General features: G+C 42.3%; 1 protein-coding gene across 6 annotated transcripts in view; it reads left to right on the top strand.

Annotated features, from left to right (window-relative positions):
- LOC124009370 (ras GTPase-activating protein nGAP-like) overlaps positions 1-19,810 on the top strand; it is a 98,497-nt gene that overhangs the window by 60,522 nt on the left and 18,165 nt on the right. For all 6 annotated transcript variants that reach the window (XM_046321141.1, XM_046321138.1, XM_046321139.1 and 3 more), the window contains 2 exons: positions 3,580-3,686; positions 11,002-11,114. In XM_046321141.1, coding sequence (XP_046177097.1) covers positions 3,580-3,686; positions 11,002-11,114 — 220 coding nt within the window. The remainder of the gene's footprint in view (positions 1-3,579; positions 3,687-11,001; positions 11,115-19,810) is intronic.

The raw sequence follows: 19,810 nt of genomic DNA, 5'->3' as shown, positions 1-19,810 counted from the left end.
TAAAACTTGTTTTCTTTACTGAGCATTAAATGGTTCTGGCTTCTTCTTTCACAGCACAGGCTGCATTCATGTCGCACAGGGCTTATCCTCAAGGGGCTAAATTTAGCTTCCAATCAATAGCTCCCTGGATATCGGCCAGCGATCTCAATGTGACAGACAGTTTGGGACTTCTGTATTTGGAAGACGTGGCTTTCTTTGCTCTGTGAAGCATTGATAAGGCCGACGGTAGTCTTGTATACAGCTGCAGCAGCAGAACTGTGGAAGTCTAGGAATATGTTCTAAATGGCCCTGTATTCCCTATATAGTGCACTACTTTTGACCAGGACATTGGTCAAAAGTAGTGCACTATATAAGTTGGGTAGGAAACTACACTTTACAAAAATATAGATTTGGACCTAATGAATTTATTTCAATTGACCGATTTTCCTCATATGAATTGTAACACAGTATTAATCATTGAATTTGTTGCGTTTATATTTTAGTTCATATATAGATTCAGCTATGGGTCTAATTTTTGCGAAACGGATAGTCGGGGGCTGGAACATAATTATAATTTGTACACTGCAAATTGACCATAACTAAGCACAAAAAGAGATTTGTATTTGAAAATATAAATTTCATACATTGATTACACATACAGTGTCTATATAGAGTCTACACCTCCATTGAACTGTTACAAAGTGGGATTGAAATAGATTTTATTTGTCATTTTTTTCATTGATCTAGACACAATACTCCATAATGTCAGTGAAAATAAAACTCTAGAAATGTTTACAAATTTAATAACTAAAATATTTGTTGAATAAGTAGTCACCCCCTTTGTTAGGCAAGCCTAAATTAGTTCTGAAGTAAAATGTGGCTTAACACATCACTAAAGATATTTGGACTAAATAATAGGGGTTGACATGATTTTTTAAATGACTATTCCTTCCTTTGTCCCCCATACAAACAGTACATCTGTAAGGTCCCTCAGTCAAGTATTGAATTCCAAGCACAGATTCAACTGCAAAGACCAGGGAGCTTTTCAAAAGTTTATAAAGAAAGGCAGTTGTAGGTAGATGGGTAACAGTAGCAAATCAGACATTGAATACATCTTTAAGCATGGTCAAGCTAATAATTATGCTGTGGATGATGTATTAAACCACCCAGACACATCAAAGATTCTGAACTGAGCTGCAGGACAGGAAGGAAACTGCTTAGGGATGTCACCATGAGGCCATTGGTGATGGTAAAACTGTGGCTGTGATGGGAGACAACTGAGTAAGGATCAACAACATTGTAGTGACTCCACAATAATGACCAACATGACAGAGTGAAAAGAATACAAATATACAGAACTAAAATATTCAGAAATATGTATACAACAAGGCACTAAAGTAATACTGCAAAAAGACACTGCAAAGGAATACACTTTTTTAGACTAAGTGCAAAGTGTTATGTTTGGGGCACACGTATCACTAAGTAACTGCCTCTTTATTTTCAAGTATGGTGGTGGCTGCATCATGGTATTGGTATGCATGACATCGGCAAAGACTGGGGAGTTTTTCAGGATAAAAAGAAACAGGATTGAGCTAAACACAAGCAAAATCCTACAGGAAAACCTGCTTTACACCAGACACTGGGAGTGGAATTCACCTTTCAGAAGGGCAATAACCTTCAACACCAAGTACAATCTACACTGGAGTTGCTTACCAGGAAGATGGTGATTGTTCCTGAGTGAACAAGTTACAGGTTTGACTTAAATCTGCTTGAAAATCTATGGCAAGACTTGAAAATTGCTGTCTAGCCATGATCCCCAACACCTTGACAGAGCTTTAAGAATTTAGAAAATAATGGGCAAATATTGCACAATACAGGTGTGCAAAGCTCTTCGAGGCTTACCCCAAAAGACAACAGCTGTAATCGCTGCCAAAGGTGTTTCTAACATGTATTGACTCAGAAGGTTGAATACTCATCTAATCAAGGTATATTGTGTAGATCATTGACCAAAAATGACAAGTATACAGTGCATTCGGAAACTATTCAGACCCCTTGACTTTTCCCCCAAAAATGTACTTTACAACCTTATTCTAAAATGGATGAAATAGTTTGGATTACATATTTTCCCCCCTCTCATCAAACACACAATACCCCATAATGGCAAAGCAAAAACAGGTTTTAGAAAATGTTGCCAAAATAATAAATAAAATATTACATTTACATGTGTTTTCAGACCCTTTACTCAGAACTTTGTTGAAGCACCTTTGGCAGCGATTACAGCCTCGAGTCTTTTTGGGTATGGCGTTACAAGCTTGGCACACCTGTATTTAGAGTCCTTCTGTAGCTCAGTTGGTAGAGCATGGCGCTTGTAACGCCAGGGTAGTGGGTTCGATCCCCGGGACCACCCATACGTAGAATGTATGCACACATGACTGTAAGTCGCTTTGGATAAAAGCGTCTGCTAAATGGCATATATTCTCCAATTCTACTCTGCAAATCATCTCAAGCTCTGTCTGATTGGATTGGGAGCGTTACTGCACAGCTGTTTTCAAGTCTCTCCAGAGATTTTCGATCGGGTTCAAGTTCGGGCTCTGGCTGGGCCACTCAAGGACATTCAGAGACTTGTCCCGAATCCACTCATGCGTTGTCTTGGCTGTGTGCTTAAAGTCGTTGTCTTGTTGGAAGGTGAACCTTCGCCCCAGTCGGTGGTCCTGAATTCCTGGTGACTTTTGTATTTTTTGGCCCATGAGCATCCTGTTTCCGACCCCTGATATAGGTATTAAGGTGTCATTTGGGACATAGCCAGGGACTCAGGGATGAGAAATTGGGGTGTTTTTCAGTTGAGGGCAGCTCTGCTCCAGGAGTCTAGGCTGAGCTGACACTCCGGTGCCCAGGCTTACTAGGGCCTAGCAGCTGGCAGCTGGAGTCCCATGATAATGGCCCTGCCCTGCCACTGTAAACTGAGACCACCAGAGGGAAAATTGTGGGTTGAGTCCATCCTCATCCTTGACACACATAACCATAATCTTACTGAAAGAGACAGAATAGTTTGTCAGAAAAGACCAAAAATAAAATCTTATACAGAGAAATAGATTAATATTGTCATGTTTTTATTTTATCATCCAGAATGTTCACAGAGGATTACAGGGAAGCAAATAAGTGACCTTATAGCAGGAACCTCAATGCCAATGAATTACAGACCCCTCTGAATAGCATTCTGAGATTTATTTTACTTGAGCTAGTGCATTAATTCAATGCTATAGCTTGTCTTTTGGGGGACCAGAACACAGACTCGTGGCAGCCTGTGGCTTGAGGTAATTGCTTGCTCGATACAGCCCACCTCAGTCTCATCCTTGGTGATCTAGATATCGTACACAGCTTGTTCATCCATCACTCTGGCTCCCTCTCCCAAATGTGGCAGAATCTGTGTTCATATAACTCAACCACCCCAGTCCAAGGCAGCTAGCTTGATTGATTGAGTAGTATTGAGTTATTGGAGTAAAGTGCAGACTCACTCCTCTTGTCTGTCCTGTCTAATCTCTCTTGTCGCTCTATCTTTCTCTTGCTCGCTCTCGTTCTCTCTCTGTCTGTTGTCCACAGAGGTGTCTGCTGAGAGGTCCCCCAGGAGGCGGAGTATCACAGGCCTGGGGAATTCAGAGAAGAACATATCCCTGGACGTACCCAACTCATCTCCCTTCAAAGTACCAGTGAGTGCTATTGTTATGATTAGAAAATATGTTTATTGTCCAATGTACACGGATGTCCAACGAAAACTTGTCTTTTGCTTTATAACAAACCCCTCAGAAAAAAACGCACACAATAGACATTTTAAGCCTCTTTGTACAGTTTGACGTACAATAACTTGTGTTGGAAGCCATTAATATTTGTTGCCGTTTTATATTATTTTTCTATTTTATATAAGTTTGATATCCAGAAGGCTTTCTCTTGTTTGAAGCATATGGGCAGACTGCAGATCCAACCCTCTCTGTACTTGATTAGACTTTATTTCAGTTAAAACTCCCCAAAGCCCCATTGATGGCCACGGGATTTCAGCAGCTCAGTCAGTGGTAAAACTCATCTCAAATATCAATCTAGTTGTTTTTTTCTTTGCACCAGCCGGACAGAACGTCAGAGTCGGGTAAGATCAGAGGGGGGGGGGGGGGGGAGGGGGGGGGGGGGGGGGGGGGTTGTGTATGTCTCTTTTATTAACAACATCTCCAATCTCCAATATTAAGGTTCTGCTATTCTGAGTTAGAGTACCTCATGGTAAGCTGTAGACTATACTATTTACCAAGAGTTTATCTGTAATTTAAAATAGCCGTCTATCTACCATCACAATCTCATGTTGACATTAAGACTGCACTCAACGAGCTGTATCAGGCCATAAGCAAACAAGAAAATACTCATCCAGAGGCGGTGCTCCTAGTGGCCGGTGATTTTAATGCAGGAAATCTGAAATCTGTTTTACTTCATTTCCACCAGCATATGTCACCTGTGCAACTAGAGGGATAACAACTCTAGATCACCTTTACTCCACACACAGAGACATGTACAAAGCTCTCCCCTGCCCTTCATTTGGGAAATTGGACCTTAACTCTATCCTCCTGTTAAAAAGCAAAAACTCAAACAGGAAGTACCAGTGACGCTCTCAATACGGAAGTGGTCCGATGAAGTGGATTCTAAGCTACAGGACTGTTTCACTAGCAGATATTGGAATATGTTCCGGGATTCATCTGATACCATTGAGGAGTTTACCACATCAGTCACCGGCTTCATTAATAAGTACATCGATGATGTCCCCACAGTGACCATACGTACAGATCCCAACCAGAAGCCATGGATTACAGGCAACATTCACACTGAGCTAAAGGCTAGAGCTGCCACTTTCAAGGAGCAGGACACTAATCCGGATGCTTACAAGTAATCTACGTCCTGCAACGAACCATCAAATAGGCAAAGTGTCAATGCATTACTAAGATCGAATCCTACTACACCGGCGCTGACGCTTGTTGGATGTGGCAGGGCTTGCAAACTATCCCAGATTACAAAGGGAAACCAAGCAGAGAGGTGCCCAGTGACGGAAGCCTACCAGCCGAGCTAAATGTCTTCTATGCTCGCTTCGAGGCAAGCAACACTGAACCATGCGTGAGAGTACCAGCTGTTCCAAACAACTGTATGATCACGCTCTGCGTAGCTGATGTAAGATCTTTAAACAGGCTAACATTCACAAGGTCACAGGACCAGACTGATTACCAGGACGCGTACTCAGAGCATGCTCTAACTAGCTGGCAAGTGTCTTCACTGAAATGTTCATCATCTCTCTGACCCAGTCTGTAATACCTACATGTTTCAAGCAAACCACCATAGTCCCTGTGCCAAAGAACGCAAGGTAACCTGTCTAAACGACTACCGCCCCGCAGCACTCACATCTGTAGCCATGAAATGCTTTAAAAGGCTGGTCATGGCTCACACCACCATCATCCCAGAAACCTACTTTAATTCACATAGCACCCCAACAGCACTCCACACTGCCCTTTCCCACCTGGATAAAAGGGAGACCTATGTGAGAATGCCGTTCATTGACTACAGCTCAGTGTCCCAACACCATAGTTCCCTCCAAACTCATCACTAAACTCAGGACCCTGGGACTGAACACCTCCCTCTGCAGCTGGATCCTGGTCTTCGTGACGGGCCATCCCCAGGTGGTGAAATTCGAAATGACACATCCGCCACGCTGACCTTCAACACGGGGGGCTCTTCAGGGTTGCGTGCTCAGTCCCCTTCTGTACTCCATGTTCACCCACTACTGTGTGGCCACGCACGACTCCAACACCATCATTAAGTTTGCTCACCGACGACGAGCACGGCCTATAGGGAAGAGGTCAAAGACCTGGCAGTGTGGTGCCAGGACTAAAACCTCTATCTCAACATGGGCAATACAAAGGAGCTTGTTGTGGACTACAGGAAATGTAGGGCTGAACATGTCCCCATTCACATCAATGGGACTGTAGTGGAGCGGGTCGAGAGCTTAAAGTTCCTTGGTGTCCACATCACTAAGGACCTATAATGGTGCAAACACACCAACACAGTCGTGAAGAAGGTACGACAATGCCTCTTGCCCTTCAAAAGGCTGAAAATAATTGGCATGGGTCCTCAGATCCTCAAAAGGTTCTACAGCTGCACTATTGAGAGCGTCTGGCTGCATCACGGGTTGGTACGGCAACTGCTCGGCATCTGACTGCAAGGCGCTACAGAGGGTAGTGCGTACGGCCCAGTACATCACTGGGGTCAAACTTCCTGCCATTGAGGACCTCTATACCAGGCAGTGTCAGAGGAAGGCCCTAACAATTGTCAGAGACTCCAGCCAACCAAGTCATAGACTGTTCTCTCTGCTACTGTACAGCAAGCAGTACGGGAGTGCCAAGTCTAACCAAAAGGCACACGGACAGCTTCTACCCCCAAGCCATAAGACTGCTGAACAGTTAATCAAATGGCTTCCCGGACAATTTACATGGACCCTCTCTATTATTTATGTAATCTATTTATCTTAATTGTTTTGCTCTGACTCCCTTGCACTGGCTCTACAGTATGCACACTCACTAGACTCTACCTGTCACACGGAATGACGCTGGAGAGACGAAGCAGGTACGGGAAGTAAAACATTTTAATAAATAACGGACATGGAACGAAACAGGAACAGCGTCAGCAAACGAGTAACACAAACAAAAAACAATGCAGAAGCGGGGAACATAGCTGGGGAACTGACAAATATAGGGGAGGTAATAACAGGTGAGAAGTGAGTCCAGGTGCCAACCGAGGCAACGAAACCTCTCGAGCCAGCCAGGGCGTGGATGCCTGACGGGCTGGTTTAGGCCCCCCCCCCCGGTTCCATCAGCAGCGGAATCCACCCCTTCGTCACCAACACAACTAAAAAATACTCCTGGACCGGCTGGGCGAACAAGAACTGACTATCTGGCTGTGGCCCGACGTGGGATGGGCGCCATACGGGGCAAGGAAACCTCTCGAACCAGCTAGGGCTTGTAAGCCCGACGAGCTGGCTAGGCCCCCCCGGTTCCATCGGTGGCCACGATACCAACCGGAACGCCATTACTCTGCGATGCTTCGTGTGATGGCTTCTGCATTCTGTCACATGGATGGACTCTGAAGAGACGAAGCCGGTACGGGGAGTAAAACATTTAATAAACAAAGGACATGGAACGAGACAGGAACAGCGTCAGCAAACGAGTAACACAAACAAAAAAAACAATTACTGCAGAAGCGGGGAACAGAGCTGGGGAACTGACAAAATATAGGGGAGGTAATAACAGGTGAGGAGTGAGTCCAATGTCGCTGATGCGCGTGACGAGGGAAGGCAGGTGTTGCTTAATGGATGATAGGCGTGCATGATGCAGGGCAGCCTGGCGCCCTCAAGCGCCAGGGGGGAAAGTAGGAGCAAACGTGCACTACCCACACACTCACACATACTACATACAGTCACACTCACACACACACACATGCATATTGACGCCACACTCGCACACACTCTTTCACAATTCACATATGCTTCTGCTGCTCCCTTTATTATACTGTATATCCTAGTCACTTTTTACCCACATGTTCATGCTGTATTACCGCAATTACCTCATACCCCTTCACATTGACTCAGTACTGGTACTCCTTGTATAAAGCCTTGTTCTTTTTTTGTGTTACTATTTCCTTTTTTATTTAGCAATTATGTATATTTTCCTTACTTTTTAACTCTTCACTGTTGGGAATGGGCTCGTAAGTAAGCATTTCATTGTAAAGTCTACACCTGTTGTATTCAGCGCATGTGACCAATAAAATTTGATTTGATTTGAAACCACTCAAGGATTTCACCATGAGGCCGTGTTAGGAGAAACTGAGGATGGATGAACAACATTGTAGTTTCTCCACAATACTGACCTAAATGACAGAGTGATGAGAATAAAGGCGGTATAGAATAAAAAATATTTGAGAACATGCATCCTATTTCCAATAAGACACTAAAGTAAAACTGTAAAACATTTGGCAAATTAACTTTATGTCCTGAATACAAAGCGTTATGTTTGGGGCAAATCTAACACAACAAAAATAATGATGTGCAAATATTGTACAATCTAGGTGTGGAAAGCTCGCTGCGAATGGTGACTCTCTAACATGTATTGACTCAGGGGTTGAATACTTACGTAATCCAGATAAATTGGTGTTTTATTTTTCATATATTTTTTGTAGATCGTTGACAAAAAATGACAATTAAATACATTTTAATCCCACTTTGTAATACAGCAACGTGAAAAAAAAGTTTAGGAACGCGAATCCTTTCTGAATGCACTGTAATGCAGTAATTTAGACCATGGCCCATAGGGTGCACTATGCAGGGAATAGGGTGCTTCAACCTTGTTAGGAAAAGGGGATACTTCAGTTGCACAACTGAATGCATTCAACCGAAATGCGTCTTCCGCATTTAACCCAACCCTTCTGAATCAGAGAGGTGCGAAGGGCTGCCTTAATCGACATCCACGTCATCGGTGCCCAGGGAGCTGTTGTTGTTGTTGCTCAAGGGCAGAACATCCCATTTTTCCACCTTGCCAGATCAGGGATTAGTTTACTGGCCCAACGCTCTTAACCGCTAGACTACCTGCCGCCCTCTCTGTTATGCCACCACGTCTCTCATAGAGCTACATTCTGATTCATGTCATTCTGGTCTCCTCAAAGTGAAGAAGTACTTGTCATTATTGTGTTGGCCTAAGGAGGAGGGATTGTCCATAGAATTACACATAGAACTCATTTAATAGGAGCTCTGTGGGTTTATCTAGCTAAATCTTACCTTATTATAGCTTCTCGCATAATGCATCAGAATTTTTCACGTTCTCAGACATGGACTTGAAGTCTAGAACCAACTCTGTGCAGGTGTTGTGAAGTAAATATGGAAGTGTGTTATGAGATATATATATATATATATGAAAACTTTTGCTTGCTAATCAGAGACTATGTGGGAGTGTGCCTCAAAGGACTGCGAAAACTCAGAGACATGCTTTTGGTGATATTTATAGCCAAAAGAATTGGGCCATGCATCACCGTTACTCATATCTCTGGCCCGTTATAGGGCTTCTTGTTACGCGTTTAGAAGATTTTGTTAAGGATAGATGAAGAACAACTTCTACATTTGAAGAAAAACTTCTACTTTTAAAAAGGTCTCTGATAGGTCTCTGAAAACAAGAAAATGGTACTGTCTGCTTTGCCCCTTTACCCCTACCGACGTGTACATATTACCTCAATTACCTCGACTAACCTGTTCCCCACCACATTGACTAGGTATCTGTACCCTCTGTATATACTGTAGCCTCGTTATTGGTATTTTGTGATACTTTAGTTTATTTAGTAAATATTTTCTTAACTCTATTTTTCTTAAAACGGCATTGTTGGTTAAGAGTTTGAAGGTAAGCATTTCACAGTAAGGTCTGCACCTGTTTTATTCGGTGCATGTGATAAATACATTTTGATTTGATTAATATAAAGATGTAAAAAATATTTTGACATTTGATACTTAAGTATATTTAAAACCAAATACTTTTAGACTTTTGCTCAAGTAGTATTTTACTGGCTGACGTTTCTATTAAGGTATCTATACTTTGACAATTGGGTACTTTCTCCACCACTGAATGTTCTCCATGGTGTAACCTGGCTGTTTCAAGTAAGAGAGATTCAGTGTGTCTCTCAGAGTGGGAGTGCTGATAGGATCAGGTCCGTGTAATCTTATTCATTATGATCTAAAAGGCAACACTAGATCAGCACTTCTAATTAGAGATGTCTAGGTCCCTGGCACTCAAAAAGCTGACAGACTTCCTGTACCTGTGCTCTCTGTGGACGTAAAATGTTTTATTTCTCTCTACCTCTCCTCATTGTGAATCATTTTTACAAAGCATATCAACACCTAATTATAGTGGAGTGCACTTCCTTTTAGCTTTGCTAATAAGTAACATGGCTTTCCTGTTTAGACTTAGCAATACTCTCTCACTGTCAGAGGTCACAATATGTACTCTGTGTCGCATTACCATATCCTATGTCACTATAGGCCAGGTTAAGCATTATACACCACTCCAAGATCTACAATATCTGGCTATGAATCATTTCAAAGTTACAAGTTTCTTCTTTCAACCATTCAATTAAGTTATAAAAGAATAACAATTATATATATATATATATATATATATATATATATATATATATATATATATATATATATATATATATATATATATATATATATATATAATATACAGTGGGGCAAAAAAGTATTTAGTCAGCCACCAATTGTGCAAGTTCTCCCACTTAAAAAGATGAGAGAGGCCTGTAATTTTCATCATAGGTAAACTTCAACTATGACAGACAAAAATGAGAAAGAAAATCCAGAACATCACATTGTAGGATTTTTTATGAATTTATTTGCAAATTATGGTGGAAAATAAGTATTGTGAGTAATACTGGGGTAAAAGGTCACTGACGACACCCCTGTCTCAGCTCTGACTCAAAACCCCTATTGGTTTCAATGTGACCTCGTCATAGTATTCAGACTGACTGGGGTTATTTCACAATACACTACCAGACACGCTGTTCAGTTTCCTATGTGTCACCAGAGCATGACAATGGAATTCACTCCCCAGCTTGGTCATTGTGGTCAGCTGGTCAGTCACACTGTAGTTTCTATATCACAAAATGAGCAAACAAAAGTCTAAGACAGTGATAGTGTTGTACGAAACTGCATTCTAGGTCTATGTAGGCTACACATTACACAACATTCGTTAGAAACTCTGAATTGACAGAGTTTATGACCAGTGTGACACATTAGCCATTCATTGGTACAGCAGCTCGCCCAATGCAGACAGACTAGTTGCAACAACTGCTGATGCCCACAGTAGAGACAGCCGTATATACTAACAAATGTGTGTCTCTGAGTGTAGCACTTCTCCTGAAGGTCATTTCTTCTGTTGTGTCTTTCAGGGGTTTTTCAGCAAACGACTGAAGGGATCCATAAAGCGGACGAAGAGTCAGACCAAACTGGACCGCAACACCAGCTTCAGGCTGCCCTCCCTGAGACCTTCAGAAAATGACAGGTAGGCTGTTCAATTATCTCCTTCCATATTTTTTAAAGTTTTAATACCGAGGAACTGAATTCACATCTCTTTTCTTAATTCTGCCTCTATATGAGTGGATTTAGACTAATCTACAGGATCATCATTTGGTTATTCATATTTCAACACCAAAGTATAGCTGATATTGTAGATATTAAAATGTGGAGGGGGGGGGGTGTTTACAGCCTTTTAAGAAGATAGCCACATCTTACATTATGTTCCCATCAATTATTAGTCCTGAGTGCTATTCTGAGATCTGTCTTTGATTCCAGGATTATAAGCCTGTGAAATAATGGCCTTACTGTAAGCCTGACTGCTTTCTTCCCTCCCTCGCATGCAGTCAATTTAATAGGACAATTAGGCATTGTTGTATCCATGCACGTGAGACCAAGACATTTGTAATCCACAGTGCGCTTCCTCCCTCCATTGGTCTGAACAGGGGGCTAATGTTACATTTACATTTACATTTAAGTCATTTAGCAGACGCTCTTATCCAGAGCGACTTACAAATTGGTGCATTCACCTTATGACATCCAGTGGAACAGTCACTTTACAATAGTGCATCTAAATCTTAAAGGGGGGGGGGGGGTGAGAAGGATTACTTATCCTATCCTAGGTATTCCTTAAAGGATTACTTATCCTATCCTAGGTATTCCTTATCCTATCCTAGGTATTCCTTAAAGAGGTGGGGTATATGTTGATATATTTGGGGTTCTCAACGCTGCAGTGAGTTTGCTGAATAGTATTGTTCTGAGGGGGGCGGAGGGGCAGCAGACAGTGGGAAATGTTAGTGAGTTGCCTGCCCCCCTCCTCCCCCTGCGGGTCCCTGTCTGGCGGGCCTCCTCTTTGCTCTGAGGGGAGGGGTCTTCCACATGCTGGGCTCTTTGCTGCCTGCCGAGGGCCGTGCCCGACTGTGTTGATATGCAGCTCAGTGCGCCAGGCCATATGAAGCTTCTACCACTACACAGATACTCACTCACTCACTCACTCACTCACTCACTCACTCACTCACTCACTCACTCACTCACTCTGACTGTTCTGTGCAGATTGTAGCCTACATAGTGATGAACAGGCTAGCGGCCATAGACAAGTACTGTATCTAGTGACAAGTACTGTGCTAGTGGCTGAGCGGGTAGCTGGTAGGCTACGTGCATATAGTACTGTCGAGCTTTGCTCAGGCTGACATGACATCTGTCACTGTGTAGGGCTGTACGCCCACGTGGATTTTTATTTTATTTTTTAATTTTACCTTTATTTAACCAGGCAAGTCAGTTAAGAACAAATTCTTATTTTCAATGACGGCCTGGGAACAGTGGGTTAACTGCCTTTTTCAGGGGCAGAACGACAGATTTGTACCTTGTCAGCTCAGGGGTTTGAACTCGCAACCTTCCGGTCACTAGTCCAACGCTCTAACCACTAGGCTACGCTGCCGCCCCAATGGCATCTGCCTGCCCCGTGAGCCAGAGTAGTGAAAGTGGACTTTAGAGGCATTAGAGCCAGCAGGAGTCAGGGATAATGGTCAGTGAGGCGGAGATGCAGCCTCTCTCTGCCACGGTTAACTAATGTGAGTGACTCCCAGTAAGGACCATACTACAGCATCAGCATTGTCACCATGGTGACCAGCGCCTCCTCTTCACTCTTAAGGAGGGCCAGAATTCCCACCTGCCCAAGTCGCTGCCCTTCAGGTAGGGCAGCATCATAGAAATAGAATGAGAATTCATTCTAGAACTCATTCTAGTTCTGTGGACAGCATGTCTCCTACTTAGAGAATGCTGAGCTGAATGACCAACACATTGTTTGCTACATTTATAATGATCTAATTGGTGGCAATCCTGTCTTTTGTTTATAGATGGGTCATGTAGATGGGTCATGTTTCCTCTGCTATTTCCTCTATTTCACCTTTATTTGACCAGGTAAGCAAGTTGAGAACAAGTTCTCATTTACAATTGCAACCTGGCCAAGATAAAGCAAAGCAGTGCGACACAAACAACAACAGAGTTACACATGGAATAAACAAACGTACAGTCAATAGCACAATGTGTGTAAATGGGGCGTGAGGAGGTAGGCAATAAATAGGCTATAGTAGCGAAATAATTACAATTTAGCAGATTAACACTGGAGTGATAAATGAGCAGATGATGATGTACAAGTAGAGATACTGGTGTGCAACAGAGCAGAAAAGTAAATAAAAACAATATGGGGATGAGGTAGGTAGATTGGGTGGGCTATTTACAGATGGACTAGGTACAGCTGCAGCGATCGGTTAGCTGCTCATGTAGCCGATGTTTAAAATTAGCAAGGGAAATATAAGTCTCCAGCTTCAGTGAATTTTGCAATTTGTTACAGTCACTGGCAGCAGAGAACTGGAAGGAAAGACGGCCAAAGGAGGTGTTGGCTTTGGGGATGACCAGTGAGATATATCTGCTGGAGCGTGTGCTATGGGTGGGTGTTGTTATCGTGACCAGTGAGCTGAGATAAGGCGGAGCTTTACCTAGCATAGACTTATAGATGACCTGGAGCCAGTGGGTCTGGCGACGAATATGTAGCGGGGGCCAGCCGACTAGAGCATACAGGTCGCAGTGGTGGGTGGTATAAGGGGCTTTGGTAACAAAACGGATGGCAATGTGATAGACTGCATCCAGTTTGCTGAATAGAGTATTGGAAGCTGATGATGTTTTGTTGTTTCATACAATACTGCACTGTTTTTGTCCCATCTGAACCAGCTGAATTATAGAAATGAACTGCAGTTACAACATGCAATATCATGCCAGGTTGAATTGTATGTGATTCTGCTTCAAAGTACTACCAGTTCAGATTCATATGGCAGCATTTTGTTAATTCTAGGACCTGGTCACAGCCGAGTAAGTTCCTATCCTTCCTCCCATTAAACGTATCATGTTTCCATCCTAATGCATTGGACATGGTGAGGGCTGGCGTTCAGACAGGCAATCTGATTAGCGATCAAAAGACTTTGAGGATGGGGGGCAGCAGCAGGTTTTTAAAGAGATCAGACTCCCTCAGAAATGTACTCAAGTGTTAGCTTTTTCACCACAAGTGCTCTGTGATGAATTTCAGTATGTCGGCTAGTTATCCACTTCGGTACTGATATAAACACTGATTGTTCTCAACATAATGCATATTTCTCATGTTCTCATAAACAGTGTTATGAGACGGCTCAAAGCACAACAAATGACCTTACCGCCCACAACGTGTTTACGACTTTAGCCTAACTGTGACACACAGGTACAGATCTGAATAAATACCCAGGTTGTGAATCACATAAGTAGCATTGTTGTATGTATGCATCTGTGGCATCCATTGTTGTATTGAGGGCAGATCTGTTTCTGCCCAAATCCTTAATCTGGGTTTACATAATTCAGTTGGCCAGGTATGTTAAAATATCTTATACCAGGAGATTACAGGGGCACATATGCCCGCTGCAGAAGACACAGTCACAATGGATGGATTTGTGCTAGTAATTAGCGAGGCGGCTGCAGACCTGAAAGAAGAAGACAGAGGTGTCTGCTTTCTCTCTCCTCTGTTGCTACTCATATTACTTGGTCCAATGGGTAGGCATCAGCACATCCCACTCCCTTGTGTGTGGGATTTTGTGTGAACAGTCTAAAGACTACCTGGTTGATAACTTTGTTGTGACACTTTATAAGCAAGATAACGTGAAGAAAATGGCTTCCCTTTGTATATGGGGAACTCAAGCAATCATGCTGCAAATCTGAGATGTAGGCTGTGCTCCAAATGGGACCCTATTCTTCCTAGTGGTTAAAGCGTTGGGCCACTAACTTAAAGGTTACTGGTTCGAATACCTAAGTCGACAAGGTGAGCAAGACACTTAAATCCAAATTTGCTCCTGGGGCACTGTATTACTATGGCTGACCCTGTAAAACACCTATCCAGTGTATGTGACAATAAAACATATATATATACATATATATAAAAAAAATATTCTAAATAGTCCACTGCTTTTGACCAGAGCCCTATGGGAAAGGGAATAATAGAGGTGCCATTTGGAACACAACCATGGTAGGTATAGGTCATCTACATGCAATAGGCACTGTCCTGTAAGGAGATAAGTTGATAAATAATGAAGAATGGTATTGTGACACTTGGTCGAGCTTGGAAGATAAACCGAAAATGATCGACACCGACCATACCGATCACTTATCGCGGGCATTTTGCTGATATCGTTCATTATGATAAGTAGCCTATACTAGAGAAATGTCAAGTTTGATGTGAAATAAGTTTGCTAATATGGGTGGTTGTTAATGGGACAATTGATGGCTACAACCGTCAAACTAGTAGAAGTTGTTTAAAGAATAATAAAAAACTGGTCATATTGTTGTAAATGTATCGTTATCGCATCAATTCAGTCAAATTTATCACAATTTGAATTTTTGTCTATATTGCCTAGCTCTAATGCTTGGCCAGTGAGGTAGGTAGATAGAATGTTGTTTTATAGTTGTATGTAGGCCATGACGCTTTAACCCAGACATGTGCCACATAATTAATGAAGACTATTTGCCAGGCCATTGTGGCCTAAAGCAACAGACAGGCCGTTTGTTTTCTCAGCATGCTATCAGGATAACGACGCCTCAATTCTCCAAATGCCTCAAAAGACAAACATATTTTAGAAAGGCTGTGGATTTTCAGAATAATTGTTATGTATTTGTGCCCAATGTTCCCTCCCCCAAAAAATGGGCACTGAACAAATTTCAGGTCAGCTGAGCACAAACTTGAACGTTGTGAAAATTCTGTGCAATTTTTGGCACGTGTTTACTGTAAACACTGAGGCTTGTACCTGCTTTAAATTACAGTTATAACAGTGGCCAAGTAGGCTACTGTGGCTATTTGATCATAATGTAGGCCTATCAGAGGCCTACCATAAACTGACAAATGCATCCCATAACATTTTAACATGGAAATAGCTGTTCTATCATTCAGCCTACAGTAGCAGCCAATGTGTGGCGTTCAATGTAGGCCTATATTCCATGGGGGAAAAAACATGTCGGGAATGACACTAACCTGTTTATCCACTTGTCCTTCAGACAAGGAGGTGACTGAAAATGCTGATGCATTTTGTAATGTGAAACCACTTAACAAAATAACATTATTATTCCCATACCATTATTACATAGAATCAGACAAAATGATGCTACCCTCTGCCTATTGATTACTTAGCTTCTTCTCAAAATACAACACTGCCCTTTACAAAAAAAACGCTCTTTATCTGACTTGCTTTTCAAAGATGGCAGGAAATGCACACGTTTTGTGCTGCTCTTGTAGGATGCAACCACTCCCCCATTGCTGACTAGAACGGATCTATAAATGGGCTAATAACGCTACAACGCTCGCGACCAATGTTCACTCTAATTGTTTGGGGCACTGAGCAAATGTTAGGTCTTGTGAGCGGAAATGTTAACGTTTTGAGAATTTTGTGCGACTTGCGGCGCATGTTTACAGTGAACATTGAGGCTGTACCCTTACAGTTTTAGACAAGAGCCAATAGGCTATTTGAGCATAATGTAGGTCTACCGACAAAAACAATGGAGCAAGTCCCATAACATTTTCACATGGAAATAGCTTTTCTATGATATAGCCTACAGTAGCCTAAATGTGGTGTTCAATGCAGGCCTACATTGCATGAGACTTAAAAATAAAACATTTTTACATTATGAATGATTTTTTTACTTGGTCTGTAACACCATGGGCCAAATAGGTGGCAGTTAATTGCATTGTATTACGTTGTATGATGCAAGAAAGAACTTCACAAATTACAATGAATTATTATTACCATACAGAGAATTAGACAACGTAGGCTACCCCTAAGCCTATTGGCTTATTTGCATATTCAAGCCTGTCTCAAAGTACAACACTGCCCCTTTAAGACACAAGCTTTTTACCTGACTGGCTTTTCAAAGACTGCTTGAAATGTAGCCTACACGTTTTGTGCTCTTGTGGGCAGCAGTATCTCCCCATTGCTGACCTATACGTATCTATAACTGGGCTAATAACTTAAGAATATCAACAAATGTTCACGAGCGCATTCAAGACCCCTCGAGAGCTACCCGCCAATAGAATGCTACTCTGTTGCGCTCTGGCTCTGCCTACAACAAAATCTCAGACTCAATCTTGCAAAGTTAGATTTGTTTTGGTTTGTTGCATTGAAAATATGCTGATATAATGTTGATTTGATCACAGACTTTGATCTATATAGTGCAAACTAATGGAGTGAATTCAATGAAGTTCAATCTCTTGCTCCTCTGCGCGGCCCGGCATTTCTTCAGCGCGGCAGTCCTGGAGGAGGTGCGGAAGCTGCGCCTGCTTCCTAGCGCAGCTTAGAGGGAACATTGCCAATGACCATACTATAGTTAGAATAACACACATCATGTTGAAAGGGCCTTGAACGTATTTTCTTTAAACGGTTAGATTTTTCCAAACCAAGTTTCCCTAAAAGAATGGCTAAGATTTGCCTCTTCTCAGACAGTCTCCCAGACAAGTTACGGTATACAGCTTCATTTTATTACAATAATGCCTCCAGACTACTTTCTCCTAAATTGTCTCACTGTCTTCAATAACTCGTAAACACACCATTGATTGTCTGGAATCTCTTACTTCCCTTCAGACACTCGAGGGTGTCCTGTAATTCAGAATAAACAGCTTTAACTGCTTTCAGTTCATCTTTGTTATTAACCACTGCTACTGCCCACTTATCTGTCTTCTAAAGAATGAATGATTACCAGCAACTAAAAGTGACAACAGATCACAATCTAATTGCAATGACCTGTCCATTACTATCTATCCAAGCAATGTTGCTTGTACATTACCCTTGGAAATTAATACATATGAGATATTTCTTGGTGATGTTTTACTACCATAGAAAAAAGGTCATTTACACTGAACAAAATATAAATGCAATATGCAACAATTTCAAAGATTTGACTGAGTTACAGTTCATATAAGGAAATCAGGACAATTGAAATACTTTAGGCCCTAATCTTTGGATTTCACATGACTGGGATTACAGATATTCATCTGTTGGTCACAGATACCTTAAGAAAAAGGTAGGGGTGTAGATCAGAAAACCAGTCAGTTTCTGGTGTGACACATCTCCTTCACATAGAGTTGATCAGGCTGTTGATTGTGGAGTGTTGTCCCAGTCCTCTTCAATGGCTGTGCGAAGTTACTGGATATTGGAGGGAACTGGAACACGGTATCTCTGTGCATTCAAATTGCCATCAATAAAATGTCATTGTGTTTGTTGTCCATAGCTTATGCCTGCCCATACCATAACCATCATGGGGCACTCTGTTTACAATGTTAACATCAGCGAACCACTCGCCCACATGACGCCATACATGCTGTCTACGTGAAGAGCTCACTTCTCCAGCGTGCCAGTGGCCCTCTAAGGTGAGCATTTGCCCACTGAAGTTGGTTACGAAACCAAACTGTAGTCAGGTCAAGATCCTGGTGAGGACAACGAGCATGCAGATGAGCTTCCCTAAGACTGTTTTGTGCAGTTTCTTCGGTTGTGCAAACCCACAGTTTCATCAGCTGTCCAGGTGGCTGGTATCCGACGATCCTGCAAGTGAAGAAGCAGATGTGGAGGATCTGGAATGGTGTGGTCTGCGCTTGTGAGGCTGGTTGGAAATACTACCAAATTCTCAAAAATTATGTTGGAGGCGGCTTATGATCGAGGAATGAGCATTCAATTTTCAGGCAGCAGCTCTGATGGACATTCCTGCAATCAGCATGCCAATTGCACGCCCCCTCAAAACTTGAGACTTGTGTGGCGTTGTGTGACAAAACTGCACATTTGAGTGGCCTTTTGTTTTCCCCATTACAAGGTACACCTGTGTAATCAGCTTCATGATATGCCACACCTGTCAGCTGGATGGATTATCATGGCAAAGGAGAAATACTCACTAACAGGGATGTAAACCAATTTGTGCGTATGGAACATTTCTGTGATCTTTTTTTATCCCCAACATAAAGAGGACAGGATTTTTGAGCATATGTCTTTCCCCTGGGTACGTCACCAAACAAAATGACCCTCGTCACTAAAGTGAGTTAGATTTCTTGATCTGACATGTGGCGATTATGTAAGGTTACTGTTATAATATTATAATGTGGCTATTTTATTATGCATTTTGTGCATTTTCAAAAAGCATGTGTTACTTTGCTACACTTTTGTCAGTGATTTTTATCCTTTGACTAATGTCCCCCTCTCCTACCATGTGGCTATTACATATGGGTATGTTTTTGTGTTATGTATTTTCAATAATCATGTATAAAGGCATGAAGCATTTTGATATTGTTGCATTTTGAACATTCAAATGAATGGTTTGCCTGTTGGAACGCATACAGTCCTTTGCTAAACAACACCTTCAGCCAGTTCCATTCCCCTCCACTACCTGTAGTGTTATGCTCTGATGGAAAGCCCAGGTTGTTTTGTCCAAGGTGTTTGTGAGCACAGCAGCACATCCTCCCTCTGTCATCCTCTGCTGCTGCTTTAGAGAGTCAAGTCTCTGTGTAGGGGCATCCCTATGGAAACTGGCCCAAGGGGCCAATGGATTGGCCAGCCCAGGTCCCTGTTTACCATCTGTGAATCAAAGGAAATCTGCAGCAAGGAAGAGCGAAGGGCATTGGAGCTGCTGGTCCTTCTT

The sequence above is a fragment of the Oncorhynchus gorbuscha genome, linkage group LG22 (genome assembly GCF_021184085.1).
Source record: "Oncorhynchus gorbuscha isolate QuinsamMale2020 ecotype Even-year linkage group LG22, OgorEven_v1.0, whole genome shotgun sequence".
NCBI classification, from domain to species: Eukaryota; Metazoa; Chordata; class Actinopteri; order Salmoniformes; family Salmonidae; genus Oncorhynchus; species Oncorhynchus gorbuscha.
This window is presented reverse-complemented; position numbering and strand designations above follow the sequence as displayed.